This window comes from Channa argus, chromosome 1 (assembly GCF_033026475.1).
Source record: "Channa argus isolate prfri chromosome 1, Channa argus male v1.0, whole genome shotgun sequence".
Taxonomy (NCBI): Eukaryota; Metazoa; Chordata; class Actinopteri; order Anabantiformes; family Channidae; genus Channa; species Channa argus.
The window spans coordinates 26532258-26550970 of NC_090197.1; the positions used below are offsets into that span (position 1 = coordinate 26532258).

Genomic DNA, 18713 nt, shown 5'->3' on the forward strand with positions numbered 1-18713 from the left:
TAATGAAGTCCCTCTGAAAATAGATTCATACAGGCACGTGCACTGGAAACGTCAATGCGCAGTTTCAAATGGTCAAAGATTAATACACATTAAATAACTTAGCACTTATCGATTAATTCATCTGTTTTTGTTAATATGAAGCTCTGATTATTTAGTAGGCTAATTCATGAGACGCCATTATTGTAGTTTCATTAGGTGCTCTCACATAAACATTAAAATAGCAATTCTATTTAATTCATAAAGTAAATGTGTCTAAAATTAACTAATGGGATAATTCAAACAGTGTAACTTGTTTTTATTTATTTGAAGAAATGTACACACTACTTGCAATATGTGAAAAATTAATGGTAGCACAAAACAATGAAAATAATTATTTTTAAAAATGAAACTTATTTGAAGATCATATATAACAACAACCATTGACCCCTTTATAAATTATATATTTTTCTTTAGTTTACAAAGAAAATGCTGACCCAGCTATATGTTGCTTATTTGCGCATTTGGGAATTAAACTGAAGAATAAGGAGAGATAGTCCACAACTCTTACAAAACACTGTCTTTTTAGTGAAGTCACCCTTATCATTTGAACGGCTTATTACCATGGGTGACTCTGCTTTCTTTAAGTTATCTTTTCAAATACAGCATAGGATATGTATTGTTGGCTCATTAAGGTTTGTCTAATGATAATAGAGTTTAGATTTTCTTCATATATGCCTCTATTATGCCCTTTTATCACACTTTAAAGTGGATTCGGAAACAATTATACACTTAGGAAAAAAACTAGAGAGGTGAGACATAACGTTTCTTCACATGTTTACTGGCCATCATTAAAAACTGTCAATTATTCAAAAAGCACTCAGAATTAAAAAATAATGCAATTTATTATTTTTTTCCTTTCTATTACAGCATCGAGGACTGTGATTGTTCTATTTATATCATTTGTAACTGTCTCTGTATTTGTGGTCAGCATACATTTTAACCGTTTATTTTGTGCGTGTGAATACACACATGACATACGGACCAAAAAACGTGGAGCACATAACAGACCGACGTGTTGTAAAGTAGCAGTTTTTCCAAACGCGGCCCGGCCCCGAATGGGCTTGTCGCTCTTTCTGATTGGTTCTCAACTGATAGACTCAACTGTTGGAGCTTGCGCAGTAGGCGCAGCGCTGAAATTCAAAATTTGAACAGAGGTTGTTTTGTGCAGATGAGAAGGAACCGAGAAGGGAGAGGAGGAGCCCGTTTGTTTTTCACCGAACCCGTTTTCTGTTTTTCAGCCCAACTAAACTTGAAAAAGGATTTCACTGCGTCTTGTTTGTGTACACATAGTGGTGACAATATTGGACGAGTAAAGTTAAACTTTCCAAAATGGATCCATTTACTGAGGTAAGTCGTTGAGCTAACTTACGTCGACATAGATGTTTAACGTTAGCTAAGGTAAGGTGGAGTCGAAATGCTTGTTAGCTTTTTTTTTGCTTAAGCTATCCTAACACTTACCTTAATTATATATCTTTTTTTATGCGTTAGTTGTGAATGGAGCCTGACGTGTTTTCGTAAATAACACATTGGTTATTTAAAAGTAAATGCGCGTAAATGTGTGCTTAATACGTTAAAATAAGGCCAATGACAACATGTCACATGTAATTTCTTTGTCTGTGAGTCATCGGCAACCTCGAATCCGATATAAAAATAAAGCTAGCTTGTAAGGAACGTTAACGTGTATAGTCAGCAATGTTATAGTTAAGGTTACTGTTTTCCTAATGTTTAACCAGTTGCTAAAGTTAAACTAAATCAATTTAAATAGGCTACTGACTTCAACAAAGTTAGACAGTTTTATAATACCCACCTACTTTATTTGTTCATTTAACGCAAACGCACGATGAGAAATATTCTTTAAGAGAAACGACTTTGACTATATAAGGCTATGGAAATTATCCTAAGACTTAACCCTCATGTTCTTAATTTCTTTATTACTTGAAGTGCTTATGTTGTTGGTGCAAGCTGAAAAGTAGAAATTAATCTGGAGAGAAAATCTAATGGCAATACTCCTGTCCTTGTCAGTTGAGTTTGAACTTTTTATTTTAGGAGCTACAGGCAGGAGTGGCTCATTGCTGGGCGATGATGCAAAGTTTTCCCACATTGCCTTTAGACGTTGTGCAGACAGTGTGGCTGCAATAATGTGTCAAGTCCCAACAGTTACTGTAGGGTTCCAGTAAATCATCTCGTGTGACAGGTTGTGTTGTGAAGCCAAGGGAGAGGAATGTCCCATTAAAAAAAAAAAAAAAAAAAAGTAGGTCTGAAAAAGGCCAAGCAGAAAGTAATTTTTTGTTTTTCATTTGTTAACAGTTTTGATAAGGCCTTCATCAGTTTTGATACACAATCTAACATTTGCCATGATCTCATCATATTGCTGTTGTTTGTGCATGAGGTGTTGGAACAAATTCCTCCTTGGACTACAACCAGCAAGCTCAATTTTCCACCATCTGATGGTAATGTCCTGTAAGATGCCCAGATTGTGACCTGTATGTAAAAAGGCCATTATGTAGCTATATTGTCAATATCACAATGTGACAAATTCCTATCATGAGGAGGCAGTGTCACAATATTATGGATAATATGATATGGCATATCCCTAGTTTGACTTAATGAAGAGTAGTGCTTTGACGACATAGTCCACAAAAAAATTTTACATTTCTGAAAATTTGGTTGAAAGGTTGTTGCTTTTGACAGTTTTTCATTTATAACCCATTTCATGTAACATGGTTTACAGTATTGACATGTTACATTTGCTGTGAGGGGCACTACCTAGCTTTGAGAGAACACTGTAAACTATACAAGACATTAGGTTTATTAATAAAACCCATGGCTTAGATTCAAATATTTAACATCTTTAAAGGAAGTAGACTAAATAAAAGCAATACCTGTGCATATTATATGTACAACAACAGAACCATAAAGTTGTTTTATAGTTTTTTGCCTTATATTGTACTTAATAGAATAAAACATTGTACCTGTGTTTAATTCTCTCTCTTCCACCAGAAACTGTTAGAGCGGACACGTGCTCGGAGAGAAAACCTACAGAAGAAAATGGCAGAAAGACCGAATGCAGGAAACAGACAGATGATCAAAAGACCCAGGGAGCCACTGGTTGACACTAATAGTGTTATCAGTGAACCAATCATTGATAAAGGTATAATCATATTTGTTGTATTATTATTCTGTGAGAGTTTTTGTCTGTTAGCCTAAGTCTTATCTAAGTATCTTTGCTTATACTTCTCCCAGTTCCACAGGTGTCCTCTAAGCCTTCGCCTTCCAAGCGCAGATGCTCAGGGGAAAATGTCCAGCCAGGTGGTGAAGAGACCCAGAAGCCTATGGTGACTCAATCAGTGGCCTCAATGCTCTCAGATCCTCCCACAGACAAGAAACCTCCAGTGGGTGCAGCCAGTGTCCGGCCTTCGTTCTCGCTGGAGAAGACTGCTACCCAGCCTGCTGTTCAGTGTCAGCCAGGGCATCTGAGAACTATACAGTTAGGGCCAGAGAAAATGCCTGCCAAGTCTACTCCTGATGATCTGACCAGAAGAGAAGCTGAGCCTGCCATTCCAGCCCTGCAGAAGAACAGAGAAGATCTGGTTGAAGATCCAGCTCCATCTGCAGCTGGCATGAAGTCACGTTTTCAGAGGCTAGCTGAGCAAAGGAAATGTTGGGATGGTGATGGTAAGAGTTTATTTATTTATTTATTTATTTATTTATTTATTTAAGCATTTTAACAAATTGTTATTTATTTTGCTTTTTAAAAAACAATTTTAATGTAGAGCTTAGTATTTAAAGATGTAAATGAAAGTTCACACCAAAATAACAGTACACATGCAGTGCAAAAACACTGCCAGAACCAAAAACTGGTTTCTTAGACACCAGGTTGTGAGGATAAACTGGACAGGCTTACAGTCAAACTGAAATAGATTTAGATTGACTTGTTGCAATCAAACTTTGAGATACAAAGGTTTTTTAGTTGTTTATAAAATCTGTTTCACTCAGTTTTCACTGTTTGCAGTTTGCTGTCATGTCCTGGTGAAATCAATTGTACAATGCCTCAGACTACTTTTTTGTCAGTGTGGTTGGTTTTTATGGCATAGAGAATTCATCTGTTTGTTTGTTTGTTTTTTTTTAATTAAATTTAGTGGGGCACAGTAAGGCTTTTATTTTGTGGCTCTGTACTGTCCCCTCCAGCACACAGACTACTGTGGCTGTTGCTAACAAGTGACTAACTTCTATGTGCATGTAGACATGGTATTATTTAATATAAAGCCTGTGAACCAAACACAAGTAGGAGGGAGATGAGGTGGGATTTCTGTCATGTTCATGATATCCCTGAGGTTACAGGATTACCTTTTTTGGTATTATTTATTATCTTTAGTCTCCATTGCTCAAGTTTCCTGACCGGCTAAGCTCACACATACACGTTACATTACTGCTATAACTCTAGAGAACTGCAGTCACTGTTGCTGTAGTGAGAGCAGTGTAAGCACCATTTTCCATTTTGCAATTAAAAAAACAAACAAAACATTTTTACCTTATGGTAAATGGTCTGCACTTAGCGCTTTTCTACCTATTGGCACTCAAAGCACTGCTTCTTATTCAACCATTCGCACACCGATGGGGGAGCTGCTATGCAGCTGGCCAACACTCACTGGGAGCAACTAAGATGGGATTCAGTGTCTTGCTCAAGGAAACTTCGACACCAGAGGAGCCAGGGATCAAACCAACAACTGCAGGATTGGTGGACGACCGCTCTACCTTCCTGTGCCAGTCGCCCCCCTTACTGTAAACGCTATTGATCAAATTATTTTGAAATGGCCCTCATTCAGAGTGACCTGAACTATCTGTTCTCACTGTCAAAAGGAGGCAGAAAAACATCTGGCAAAGAAATGAAAGGCCATAATGTAGTAGAAGAAAAATACTTACTGTTTACCTCTGTATTTGTATTTTTTTCCCCCAAGAAAAAAGGATTTAGAATTTCATTAGGCTGGGGTCAGCTTAATGAACTGATGCTCGAGTTCATTAGTAATTTACCTGTGCTAATTATCAAGGGTGTGATCATGGCAGCTTTTCAAAATATCAGGTACATTGTTCCTTGTCCAAGTCAAACACATTTCTTTTTCTTTCTTTTTTTTTCAGTCACCTCTGACACAGTTTCAAACTGTACTCCCTTGCCCATATCGAAGAGAGAAGCGGAGGCCCCACCACCTGACATCCCTACTGTGTCCTCAGGAACACCTCTAGGGAGGAGAGGCAGACTGGCCAACCTAGCAGCCACCATCGGATCCTGGGAAGATGATCTAAGCCATGCTAATATCCCCAAAGAGAATGAAAAAGACAAGCCTGTGCCCAAGTTCCCTGTCAGAGATGCCAGAGTGGTTGCCAACTTCAAACAAACTGCTATGGCCAACTCAGCTGCAAGCAGCCAATCCATCTCCAATTCTAGATCGGTAGGTTAACCAAAATCATCTGATGTTTTTTTTTTTTTTTTTTTTAAATGAGTGGTCCTTTTTTAATATCCATAGCAATCATTTGAGAGATGTTAGTTAATGGTTTTGCGGAATGCTGTGAATACATGGTCATTGTATTGGTCCATGTTCACACAGTTGAGCACACTGATTAAGCCAGACTTCATTGTTTTGGGTTAGAAGACCTATTCTTTATACAGATATCTGAAAATGCATTTTTTTTGGTAATAGTTTTTCTGGCGATAGTAGTGTTTATCTTGCTATGGGATGAAGTGCTGTGCTAACTTTTCAGAGGTTTGTAAGGTTGTAAATCAATGCAAACTGGTTTAAGCCTTTATCATCTCACTGATACCTAGGGCTAGGTGCTGAACTTCAGTACTTTTATGGCCTTGACAGAATTGCTTAATCTAATCTTAGTATCTAAAAAATCCTTGTGATACAATGCAAATATTTCACTAACAAAGGAGTAAATATTATCAGTGTCGGTGCGCAAATCAGATTTTATAAAATTGGTACTGGACGAAAGTATGGTTTAAGAATAGGTTTTACATTCAGTTTTGCAATTGGTACTGGCATTGAAAATTATTTTACCAATACTCAGCCCTAGTTTATTACGTTCAGCAAGCTAAGTCGGTCTAATCCAACAGTCCTACAGTAAATCCTCCTTCATGAAGGTGAACACTGCTTTCAGTGAGAAAATGCCAAGCTTCTGAAAAATAAAACTAAAGATTTTAAGCATATTATTTAAAAAAAAGGATTTCTGCTTAAAATTGATATTATAAAATGGATATCAAAATATAAAAAAAAAAGTCAATATATATGTCAAGGTATTGGTACCAATATTGAACATGTTTTAACATTACCTAGCTGTACTTGGACCTGAAACAACACTGGCCAAAACCAGCTCATGTCCTGTTAGAGTGCATGACTGCCAAAATATCACAATGTGTTATTTTTGACTATTGTGGGTTTCTTTTTATCAGCACGGTGTGTATTCTCCTGTGAAGTCTACCAATGCGATTCCCCAAAGCCCTCAGAAGGCTGATATCCCTGCCAAACCTGCATGTCAGTCAGTTACCAGTCCTCACAAGAGTTCCATTGATAGGAAGACCTTCACTTCTAGTCCTCTAAAGATCACCAACCATGTAAAAGCCATCCCATCCAGTCCTCAGAAGTCTGTCCCCTCCTCCTCAACATCAGTATTTCAAAGTCCCCTGAAGAATCAGGTCCTCTCCAGAGCTCTCAGTCCCAATGCCAGCCCTCAGAAGCCAGAGCTCCTTGCCAAGCCTGCTATCATTGGCTCTACTCTTCCCAAAGAAAAAGTGGCTTCTGGAGCTCCTGGTGAGTTATGTTGCAGTACATTTTGGTTTTTATAGACTTAGACGGGAGCAATAATGCAGCTGTTACTTAGTCCTCTGCCTCACTTTCATCCCACTTTGTTGTGAAGACTCAGTCCAGCAGCTAAATACCATTTCCAAAAGCTATGACCTGAATTTATAAATAACAGCAAACACACTTTAGTACTTATGGTATCTCTACAGAATTACAGATGTGCCTTTGCAAACATATCGGCCTGTATGATTTAACGTCATAGATTGTGCTTTATAGTAAGTTATAGTATTCCATGTTAACAACAGAGAAAATGTATCTATAGCTAAAAAATGGAGCTTAAGCTTTTTATATGATCTGACCTAAGACTAAATGTGCTAATTTAGTTTTGGGGACAAATTATTATAGTAATTCTGTATTGTACCATACCTTGTATTAGGTTAAGTAGGGGATAACCATGACCTGCATGCCTGAGGATTCCCCTGATCCAAACGAAAGTAATATTTCAGACAGACTTTTTAGGTGTTTTATGCTGCCATTATTTCCCTGTACTTCTGTGAAAGAAAATGTTAGACTACTTTCCTTTCCCAGCAGGTGTAAAGTCTTTCTTGGAGCGCTTTGGTGAGAGGTGTCAGGAGCATAGCAACCAGAGCTCTCCAGCAGTGGGGTCAATCCAGGCCAAGAGCTCCACCATAACTCCATCGGTTACACCAAACACGAGACTGGTACAGGAAAAACTCAGAGCCGCCCAGACTGAAAACACGACAACAGCTGAACTTGCCCAAAGACAAAAGCTAGTAGGTCAATTTTTACAGCATAAACAATGTTTATTGTGTATCCACTTATCGTGGATACACTTATTATATGCATTTTGTTTAACATCACATTGGGAAAATTATATTTTATAGCAAAAAAATATACAAATTTTTATGTTTGTTTTTATAAACAAAAAAAAAACCTTTATTTCAGGAGCGTGAGTCTGAGCTGGCTCAGATTCGCAGTCGTTTCCAGAAAGGAAACAATCTGTGGAAAAACAAGGATGAAGCAGCAGAAACCAAAAAATGCTCAGATATCAAGGTTGGCTGACAATTGATCTGACAAACAAATAACAAACTTGTTCTGTTGCACATCTCAGAAAATGGTCATCGTGCCATAATGCATACAATTTATGCTTTATTCTGAACAGCTTGACAAGCCTGTGGAGAGTAACATTGCTCTATGTGAGCCAAAGGATGAACCAATCACACTGTCTGAGTTGTCAGATACACCCACCAATTGCAGTCCTCCAGGTACTGTACAGCCTTTGTTAGACCTAGACTTTGGTATTTCACCAAATTGACCTTTTGTTTAAATCAGCTTTGGCTCTTTGGAACTAAACTTTAACCAATCTGGCAACTGACTTTATTTATTTATTTTTAATAATCAGCAGCATTCAGGTATTTCAGATGTGACCGTGGGAAGAGGATGATAGAAGTTATGCATGCATGTGCTAAAATGCTTATTATAATGTATTTCTTGTGCAAGACTTTTGTTTAGGGATGTCCTGCTACCAATACCAGCATCAGTCATCGGGTGCAATACTGTCCTTGTTTACTTGCACTCGTACTTAGATACCTAAATGTCTCCTTTACTGCGGCCCAAACTACATTAACCTCATGATGGTTGGTAGGCGGCAGTGAAAATGTCTGTGGTTTGAAGCTGTTTTAAGATGAGTCACAATGACAAAAGTAAAGCTGACTGCAAGTTCTGCTCTGCTAAGGTCTTAAGATCCAGTTGCTAACAGTCGTTCTTAGAAAGATTATTTTTAACATGTTTAATATTTATGACTGACATCAGCAACAACTGACAGAGATCTAGAGTATCTACAGCTTTACATCAATTTTGCGTTGTTTAATTTCTATTTTTTAGTTCCTTTCAGCAAAGGTGGCTCTGTTTTATGAAACAGTTGTTGGTGGCATGTTTGTTATGGCTAAAGAACACACAGTAGTTTCTGAAATCCTGTTGGATTATTGGGGTTGTTTACCTCAGTGTTTTAAGTTGTCAGGTGTGTGGTACTTCGAGACTGAACATTGTCAAAGTTGGTTCAAAGCACTCTTCAAATGTCAACTGTCTAGTCTTTGTAAGTGTTAGTTTGTCTTCAGGTGGGTTCCCACTACTGTTTGGACAGTTTCTGCCATGTCTCTCGTCAGTTTAACTGTGCAGTGGATTGATTAAGATTTTACTGTCTAGAAACTCACAAGCTAAACAGTTTAGTACTCAATTGTGTTGGTGCTCAATTCTAAGTACTTGTACTTTTACTCTGGAAAAAAGCATGGTAAGTTCCATGTAAAGGTCAAATAAAACACATTATACGAAACACATGTTCTAGATACTCAAATATAGAAGTAATTAGAAAAAATCAATCTTTAAGAAAAATAAAAAGATAAAATTCTATGTAATGGAATGTAACAAGTAAAATTATAATGCTGCCGTGTTTGTTTATAGCACATCTTAGCCATTTAATTAAAAAAAGGTTATGGTACATGACTGATAGAAACCTCATTGACAGGGCCTGTTGCTGGCTGTAAATCCTCCAGATATTTGGGACAGTCCAGCATGCTCAAGGCACAGGCTCACATACACTCACTTGGGTATTTTCGTTCTCACATATGCTGCCTCCAGATAAAATCAGGAGATTTTAAGGATTCTAATGCACGTGTGAAAAAAGGCTAAATTGGAACTTGAGTCACTATTGGTATTCTGTTACATCCATGGGATATATTTGGAGTTCTTTAAACTATTCTGGGTCCCAGACAGATCTGTCTATCTATTGTAGTCTATCTATTTTTATCTTCCCCTGCAGTTTGCAGTCCTGGCCTTGTATACCTGCTTCACTGATTCATATCTAAAACATTCCAAATGATTATATATAGGACGGTATTCAATTTTTTAAAAAGGACCTGTCCTGTAAGCCATGGCAGAGGGGTTTTATTAGCATTTGCGCCTGCCATGTCTGTATTGTTATAAGGGAAATGCTTCAGTTATTATGTTAAACAGCACACATGAGGAAAAACCCTAATGGTGGATAAATACTATTGATGAGCTTATATAATCTTGCACATTTAAAACCTACAGTAATTATTGTTAGTACAAAGTTGTACATCAACTTCAAAATGTTAATGATTTTGGCACAGTTTGGGTTTCTTGTAAGAAATACAGTATGTTGTGATAAGCCATGTTGGAATTCAAAAGGCACATAGCCACAATGTGATGTGGTTGCAAAATGGCTTAGTAATCCTGATTTGAATGGGCATTGTTAAAGGGGCTCATGATGTTTCAGAATAGTGATTGAACATGTAAATTGCACAAGAATATGGATTTCATAACCTGTTTATGAAATGGAGTTCCAAGTTTTATGATCTATTATGTGACTTCTGTTGCTGGCTTATAAAATTCATCTGCTGAGTTTAATTTATCTATTGTAATACTTAAGATATATGGCATAATATTCAGTACATGTGTATGATGTTTGTGTTTCTCACTAAAGTGTTTACCTGTGTAGCTGAGACATTAATTTTTAGGTTTGAAGTTACCCAAGTCTGGTCCGTAATTTCATTATGTTGTAGTTGTATGCTGTGCATACATGTTGAAAAGTTTTCTTTTTTATTAATAGCTGCTAATAATCATGTTTTGTGTTTTGTTGGGTTTTTAAAATGTATTTATTTTTACTTTATTACTATTTTAAATTAAACAATCAATAATCTGAGCTATAATTTCCAGTTTGTGTTTCGCTAGTGTGAGGAGTTTTATTTTCTTTCTTAAATCTTAAAATATCTTATCCTTTGAACTGAGTTTTTTGGTTTGTTTTAGATGAACTAACTAAATGATTGAGATACAAATTTAGTCTTTTTTAAATTAAAATAATTGTTTAATACTAGCACCCATGTTCATTGATATAACAAACCCTCAAACAGCTAATTACTTGAATGTTGGAAATTATGCAGTTTTTTTTAAACGTAGATTATTTTAACTAATAGGTCACAAGTTGGTCGTCTCGCCTCCAGCATCGACATCAAGTCCTCTGAAGGTTTTGTGCCAAACTGTCCCAACTGAGAAAACCCCAGAAACAGAGGTGGCCAAGGAGAGAGAGATGAATGTGGACGAGTCCATCAACTCTGCAGTTATCAATGAGCTCTTTGATGGAGTCCTTGAACAGAGTGAAGATCAGATTGAGGAAGAAGAAGAAGAAGATGCTTTTAATATCTCCTCTATGTCCCTTCTCACTCCATTGGCAGAGACAGTGGCTACTGTGGTTAAGAGTCCAGAGAGAAAATTAATGGTAGGCACCAATGTTACTTCTTTCCACCAGTCTTTATGTACGACACAGTGTTACTACCCTTTCTGGCATGGATGCAATAATAAAAGCTTAACAAGAAATATGTATATGTGCAGACCTCAACTCCAGCCAGTTCATTCATTGTGAAGAACAGCACTCCAGACAATGCTTCCAAATCCAGCAATTTTCAGAGAACTAAGATGATACGGACTGCTTCCTCTGACAGCGTTGTGGCCTCAGATGAAGACCATAAACTTCCTTATAGGTGAATAAATCTTTTAACACTTGTATGAATAGATATTAATGTAATCTGTTCTTTCTGTTGCAATATAACAGAAATTAGTAATTGCTCATTTGCTATATATTTGCTTTCCTGTGTATTAGCATTGACGCCTACAGGTCCACCAGGGTGAAGGAGACTGAGAGACCCAATGTGAAGCAGGTTATTGTAAGAAAAGAAGATGTTTCTAACAGAGTAGAAGAGCCCAGAGGTTCGAGTCTCTTCAGCATCAAGCACAAGATGAAGGTATGGAATGAAGACTTAACTGTCATTTAAATAATGTATGAGTGTACGGTATGATTCACATACTTGGGATAGGTTATATTGTCCTGAAATAACTGAATAAAGCTTTATCACTAGGGCTGCATGATGTATAATGTCAGCATTGTCATTATGATGTGTGCATGCACAAAATTCTAATCAAACAATGTCAAATAAGGCTAATTAGTGGCACTATATGTAATTACATGTAAGCGAAAATGACGACATTGACCAACAAATGTATTAAACTACTTTATTTCGCTTTCTAAAATCACTTCAAAAGAGCAGTCGCAGTGCTCATCTGCTTATGTGTTTGGTGTGCTGACATAAGTTTCATAACCAGTGTTCAGTAATCAGTTGTTTATCATACATATACATTTTTGCAGTCTATGGTTAATTGAACATTTGCAACTAATAGTGAACTAGGACGATAGAGAGAGAGAGAGATCTCGTTAGGTACAGTCCTATACATATGTATATGTCAATTAATCTCTCTCTCTCTATCTCTAATCCTTGACATATGTATATATAAACACTTTCACAAGTTTATTTTCTTATTTGACTATCTCAGTTGTGTCTTGAAGAATTCATATCTGGTAATTTCAGAACACATTTTTTTTTTATGTTTGCATACTCTAGTTTAAACTTTAACAACTAATTCCGTGCACTGTGAGGTAATTTCTTTATTGTCCCAAAATGGTTCCACTCTTTGTGTACTGTTAATTTCTAGCCCAATTTGTGACCTGTCGACACATGTTTTGTAAATTGATGTATTATCGTAACGATTACGTTGACACGTCGCCCCTCCCCTACTGTTAACACAAATGGCGTACGTGAGTGGCACATACTGTTTACACCAAGTGTGTCCTCATACTCCGCCATCAGCAACTAGCTCTCCCTCGTTGTTCCTTAGTGAGATGTTCAACTACAAATATATTTCAACTACTAACATCTCCTCAGTCATGCTAGGGGAGTCAGTTGTTTTCAAAGCAGGCCGTTCATATCATCTAGTAAAAATTACTGGATTTATTACTGAAGAAAAGAAGGTGAGAGAGAGATTAAAAAAACACTATTTGCAAAAAAAGACAACATTTTCATTTTAACGGAAGAAAAATAAGCAGATGAGCTCCCCCTCAACAACTGAACAGATGGCAGACCACTGGTAAATAAACTCCTCAATATTCATCAGAGAATAAAAACGAGAGTCTACTCTGACTCTGGATTTCACCAGTGACACAAACATAGGAAGCAGTTCCTAACCTATCTTAATGCCTTCTTTCCTGGTTAGTTTAGTAAACTCCATGCTAGTACAACACAAGCTGACCAGGAAACGCTCTCAGAGAGAGGGAGAGGGAATCTTGTTTTGTTTTTGTTTTTGTTTTTGTTTTTTACGAAAACGTAAAGACCTTTTTCTCACTGCAATTCATTTGTGTTTCTGTAGATTCTGACAAATGAGATTAACTTGCAGCAGACAGTTATTCATCAGGCCAGTCAGGCACTCAACTGCTGCACAGATGAAGAGCACGGCAAAGGATCCCAGGTGGAAGCTGAGGCAGAGAGGCTGCTACAGGTGGCAAGTGAGTTTTTACAGATGAGAGAAACTTGAGTGATGGTCCTGTGTTGAATATACACAGAGGCTATTTCAAATGGGAGCATTATTACTTCTGTGCTGGTGTCTGTGTCACACCAACAAACTGGTAGATGGTGGTGGGGTTTCTGTGCCCCCTTTTTGAGTTTCGTAGCCACTGTGAGTTTCTGTGTTCTACAAACAATAACTGAAACTGAGCAGATAATGTTGAGTTGGAGCTTACAGATGTTGAACAGCAGTTACTTTTATTTTATCTTTCAAGCCAGTGTATTAAAAACATTAAAATGGTTGTTATTTTGTCACAGTTCTCTCAGTTCTTGATTTAACACATTCCAAATTTGTGCATTAATATTACCCTGCTCTATACTTCTTGCTAGGCATACCTTGATTATAATGTGTACTCGTTGCTCTTTCTCAACCATTTGGAACAAGACCCTGTCCTGGGAAAGGTTAATTGTACTTGTTCATAATTATGCTACACCAAAGTTAAAGAGATGAGATTATATGAATTGGCCTTTGAGTATGTTTTGAAACAGTCTGAACAGACTTAAAAAAAATTTGTTACAGCGGAAAAGAGAGAGGCCCTGAAGGCAGAGCTTGAACGTTTGAAAGGAAATCCAGCAGGACAGAAAAGGCTCCCTGCAGCCCCAGAAACCACCAGCATTCCTGCCTCCAAGGGCTCCATCACCCTGCAGGAGCTACGCCTGCCTCTTAAGGCAGACTTTGTTTGCTCTACTGCCAACAAGCCAGGTAGGATTAAAATACATTAAACTACCATTCAGTGATTTTCATAAAAACATACCACCAGTGCCAGTTATTCATTAGATAAGGTTTAGAGATTGACCTTCTAGTGGATCTTTTTATATGGATTTAGTTACAAAAAGCGTATTGTTTTTCTGTCTTTGAATTATTTCAGAGTCCACCAAACATTCTTTTTTCATCATGATTCGAGCTGGAGCTGAAAATACTGTGGCCACTCCATTAGCCAGCACACATCGTGGCCTGAGTGGAGATACACTCACCTTTCCGACCAAATTTACCATGTAAGTCACCCCACTGCATACAAAATAATCCACTCTGATTAATGGGCAGGTTTTTTTAATGTTATTGAAGTTAGTGGTAGCACACTGAAAGCCATTTGGTTACAGCACATGCCAAAGAAATGCAGCATCCCAGGTCTGACTCCAGCTGGCGACTTTTTTTGCGTGTTATATATCATCGTTCCTATCATTGGCCCTATCTGATCTACTGATTTGTTTACATCCTATGCTGGTGCACTCTGAATGATATACAAATATTGACAAGAAATACTTCCTTTCCAGATCTGATGTCTCCAGTGACTTTGAAATCGATATTGAGGTCTACTGCCTGGTGGGTTTCTTAAATATAATGATGCTCAGAGAAAATGCTTAGTTTATTTCCCTAGTTTTCTTTAAAGTAAACAAACCTAAAATCTTCAATCTCCCCTCTGTCACACACACACTCTCTCTCACACACACGCACACACCCACCCCAGCTCTCATCCATCTCCTCTCTACCAGATGTGCTGCTGCTGATAGGCTATGATTTTTAAATTCCCATGAAGTAGCAGCTCTTTGTCTCATTGTCCAGAGAGAATTTGATGTACGTTGCCATGTTCAATAGGAGCCTGTTAAAAATGCAAATGTTATATTTAGGAAAAAATGACCACTACAGTGAATTTCACTATTTAGTAAGCAGTAACGATGTTAAGCAAAACGAACAGCAACAAGGGAAAAGGCAGAAATATGGTGATGACATTACAAATCCATCCTCAATGAGGTTTGGAATTAGATTTCTTTTTGCATTTTGTGTTACCCTACCCTTTTTCTTTTTGCCAAATTATGTGTGGGAATTATTAAGCTTAATGTAACTTGGATCTAAAATAAACCACAGCCATGAAGCTCTGTGATCACTACTAAAATACCTTTATACAGGAGCTAATATTTGCCAATGGTGTTATGACTGGTGCTGCTGATTATTAGACAGCTGGAAGGCTCATGGCAGATTTATTATGCCAATATGATTTCTGTTTCTTTTCTCTTTAGTATTATAAAGAAAAAAAATAATAATATTAGCAAATGAGAGACAAATATATTCCACCAAAATCAACCTTTTTCATAATAATAAAAACATATGAATAATTATTTCAAATATTATTAATTTAAATATACAATAAGGTTAATGTGGCACCACATAATTATCCTTAAATACTTACATTTTGTGAGTGGATAAAAGCACAGTTAACAGCAGATGGTGCTTTTCTGAGTTTGTAAGCCAGCAGTAAAAGTCAATACTATAATAATTAATAATAATTAATAATAATAATTATTATTATTATTATTATTATTATTCATTTTATTTATAAAGCACTTTACATTTGCTAGCAAATCTCAAAGTGCTACTATTTAACAGAATGATTGTTTCATTAAGATTTGTGGGTTGCTTTGGGGGATAAATAAAAATCTTTTATTAAATTATTTTCTCTTTCAATTAGAGGTTTAACATTCTTTTCTTCTTTGCTGTATTGCTGAAGCCATAATCTTCAATAGCATGCTCTCCACACTAAACATAATCTGGATAAATGCTAAAGTATGTTTTAGTATTCAGCAACTAACTAGAATTACTTACTACAAACACATTACTACCTTGTGTGTTGACTGACACTTTTAGGTACAGAAACGTGAAGTCTGCAGTGACAAGAAGAAGAAACCCAATAAATCAAAGGTAAACACCCAGTTTGTTTATTTGTTCATTTTTGTATCCAATATTTCTGTAACTTAAAGTGTGTGTGTGTGTGTGTGTGTGAGATCTGGAGACAGGTTCTTGAAGCCCATAATTTGTGTATGTCGGTATGAAGAGTTTGTCAGATCTTTTACTTGTGAGTGGGTGTGCACTGCATGGGCAGATGGAGTCTAAGACTTTCACTACTGTCTAATAATTTCTCTGCACTCATTCAGGTGGTTGCTGGATTAAGAAAAAGGAATGTTAACTGACCAGCAGGATACACAGCCCTCTGACAGATTGTATTGTCAGTCCTGCTTTGACAACTGAAACAGAAAAATAATATTTATTTTTATCTTTCTAGGCTATCACTCCAAAGAGATTCCTCGCCATCACTGTAAGTATTTCATTGTTGTTCTGTGCTGCTAAACATTATTTGTCCAAGAATAATTTTTTTTATATATGTTCCTGTCTCTTTTTTTTTTTTCTTTTTTGCAGAAAAGTGGACAGACACCAGGTATGTCCAAATGTAAAATCATCTTTTTCCAAAAGTTTGTAATAATAAATCAAATGTAAATGAAGCCTTTTGCTTCTCTTTTCGGGATCATACTAAATGTAAGCATATATGAAAATGGAAGCAGTGTTTAAAGCTCCACTCCAGCGTTTTAGAAGAGCAATCATATTAACAAACACTAGAGCTGGGAGGTGACAAGAGACGCATTTATAATGAGAATTGTTTTGACACAGTTTGTTATTTGACCAGTGATTAGTTTTGTTGTCTCATACAGCGTAGTACTCCTGAGGATACACTAAACTAATTTGACGAGTGAAATAGCTTGGAGTAGTGTACATACTGTATGTGGTTATATTTATTTTGGCTGTTCTTTCATTAGTAGTAGCCAGTCCAGGAGGCCCCCATGCTATTCGCACCAGTAACTTTGCCCTGGTTGGATCACACAAGCTGACTCTAGCCTCCATTGGGAAAAACAAATTTCCATTAGAGAAGGTACGGGAGCCTTTAATGTTACCTTTTCAAATACTTTGTCATTTACCATTCTTATTACTTTTGCTTTTTGTATGTGGCTGCCTTTTGTTTGCTGATACTATCCTTGCTGTATACATGACACTTTATGTAGTCATGTACAGTATCTGTATAGGTTTTACAGAGACCCACATCTGTCCCGTTCATTCTCATGGGACAGTATTCTCTACCTGTGCATTAATTCACCTGGCTTGATATCTGTCTTTTAGATCAAATATGAAGGCAGTGAAAGAGAACTACTCAGTGGCATGTTTCATACAAAGGTTACTATCTGCTGTATTGCCTGGTATTTTCTTTGTTGTCTTTGTGTGGGGAAGGGTCATAACAAGTAGCATAACTGTATGTCTGTATTAACATTACACTAGCATTGGCATTTCATAATAAAATCTCTTTCTCTTTAGGGAATGGAAATTGATTTTCATTTGTCTATGCACGTCAGCAACTACTATTAACCACTTTCCTTTAGCCCTATCTTGTAAACTGAACATGTTTGAATTGTGAAAATAACGTCTGAACTTTTCTTTAAAATTCTGCTCTAAATTCAAGGTGCCATTCTTGTGCCCAGTGGAGGGTCACATCTACCTCAAGATGCAGTGTGAGGTTGGCTCGAAGGTGGAAGAGAGGGGCTTTTTGGTGAGTGTGAGGACAGACTGATGCTGAGATAGGCAGTGGTTTGCGGATGATGTTTGTCAGTACAGTTTTGTTGAAATTCACATGTTTTCAGACAATGTTTGAAGACGTAAGTGGATTTGGGGCATGGCACAGGAGGTGGTGTGTTCTATCAGGCTACTGCATCTCCTACTGGACCTACCCAGATGATGAGAAGCGCAAGGTAACTGTCATGTATCCACAGCTTTATTTTAGCAGAGATGTAGTTTTAGGAAATAATCACAGCGTACAAAAAGGTTTATGTAGTCAGTGGTTCTGACACCTGATGTTACAGTCTGATCTGTGTTTACCCTCTGTTTTTTATTTTGTTCTCTCAGAATCCCATTGGCCGCATCAGTTTGGCTAACTGCACCAGTAAAAAAGTGGAGCCAGCCAACAGAGAGTTTTGTGCCAGACCTAACACATTTGAGCTGATCATAGTCAGACCACAAAGAGAGGATGACAAAGAGACCCTAGTCAGTCAGTGCAAGAATACTATGTGTGTCACCAAGTAAGTATCCATTAATGTGTTTACATCTGCTATAATAAAACTGTTCAAATCTACAAAAATGAACCAAGTGTCTCTAAAGGTAAGTGACTTTGCTGAACAATGATGTATTCTGTGCAGGAACTGGCTGAGTGCTGACACTAAGGATGAGAGGAATCTGTGGATGAAGAAACTGAACCAGATTCTGGTGGATCTCCGTATGTGGCAACCAGATGCCTGTTACAAGCCACTGTAATGGCTTCAATCTGTCGCAATCATCATTTTATCTTTTGAACTGTCATTTTTGGTGACAAATGCAATTGTTATGTGCAATACAGAATGAAAATAATTTCTTTTACAGGATATTTTACGGGAATTGAACACTTAAGTTATGGATCAGAGGAAAGTAAATAAAGCCATACATTTGATACATTTGAATACAGTATTTTGAGTTTAAGTTTTTCATTAGTTTATACGTTTAAAGCCTGGTTTGATACTGATTTCTTTTTCTTTCTTT

At 37.1% G+C, this 18713-nt stretch overlaps 1 protein-coding gene across 7 annotated transcripts in view; it reads left to right on the top strand.

Annotated features, from left to right (window-relative positions):
* The first annotated feature begins 1189 nt into the window (after positions 1-1189).
* The window catches only part of anln (anillin, actin binding protein), an 18634-nt gene continuing 1110 nt past the window's right edge, over positions 1190-18713 (top strand). Inside the window, exons 1-24 of one of the 7 annotated variants that reach the window (XM_067510354.1) lie at positions 1190-1386; positions 3040-3190; positions 3283-3714; positions 5176-5486; positions 6488-6845; positions 7425-7630; positions 7803-7910; positions 8020-8122; positions 10850-11151; positions 11265-11413; positions 11533-11674; positions 13131-13266; positions 13845-14027; positions 14194-14320; positions 14600-14648; positions 15969-16022; positions 16384-16416; positions 16518-16536; positions 16913-17025; positions 17271-17324; positions 17608-17694; positions 17786-17893; positions 18048-18220; positions 18338-18713. The exon at positions 18338-18713 is cut by the window's right edge and continues 1110 nt beyond it. In XM_067510354.1, the coding sequence (XP_067366455.1) occupies positions 1369-1386; positions 3040-3190; positions 3283-3714; positions 5176-5486; positions 6488-6845; positions 7425-7630; positions 7803-7910; positions 8020-8122; positions 10850-11151; positions 11265-11413; positions 11533-11674; positions 13131-13266; positions 13845-14027; positions 14194-14320; positions 14600-14648; positions 15969-16022; positions 16384-16416; positions 16518-16536; positions 16913-17025; positions 17271-17324; positions 17608-17694; positions 17786-17893; positions 18048-18220; positions 18338-18452 (3531 nt within the window). In that variant the 5' untranslated portion in view covers positions 1190-1368 and the 3' untranslated portion in view covers positions 18453-18713. The remainder of the gene's footprint in view (positions 1387-3039; positions 3191-3282; positions 3715-5175; positions 5487-6487; positions 6846-7424; positions 7631-7802; positions 7911-8019; positions 8123-10849; positions 11152-11264; positions 11414-11532; positions 11675-13130; positions 13267-13844; positions 14028-14193; positions 14321-14599; positions 14649-15968; positions 16023-16383; positions 16417-16517; positions 16537-16912; positions 17026-17270; positions 17325-17607; positions 17695-17785; positions 17894-18047; positions 18221-18337) is intronic. The other 6 variants (XM_067510372.1, XM_067510380.1, XM_067510363.1 and 3 more) reach the window with 6 other exon arrangements.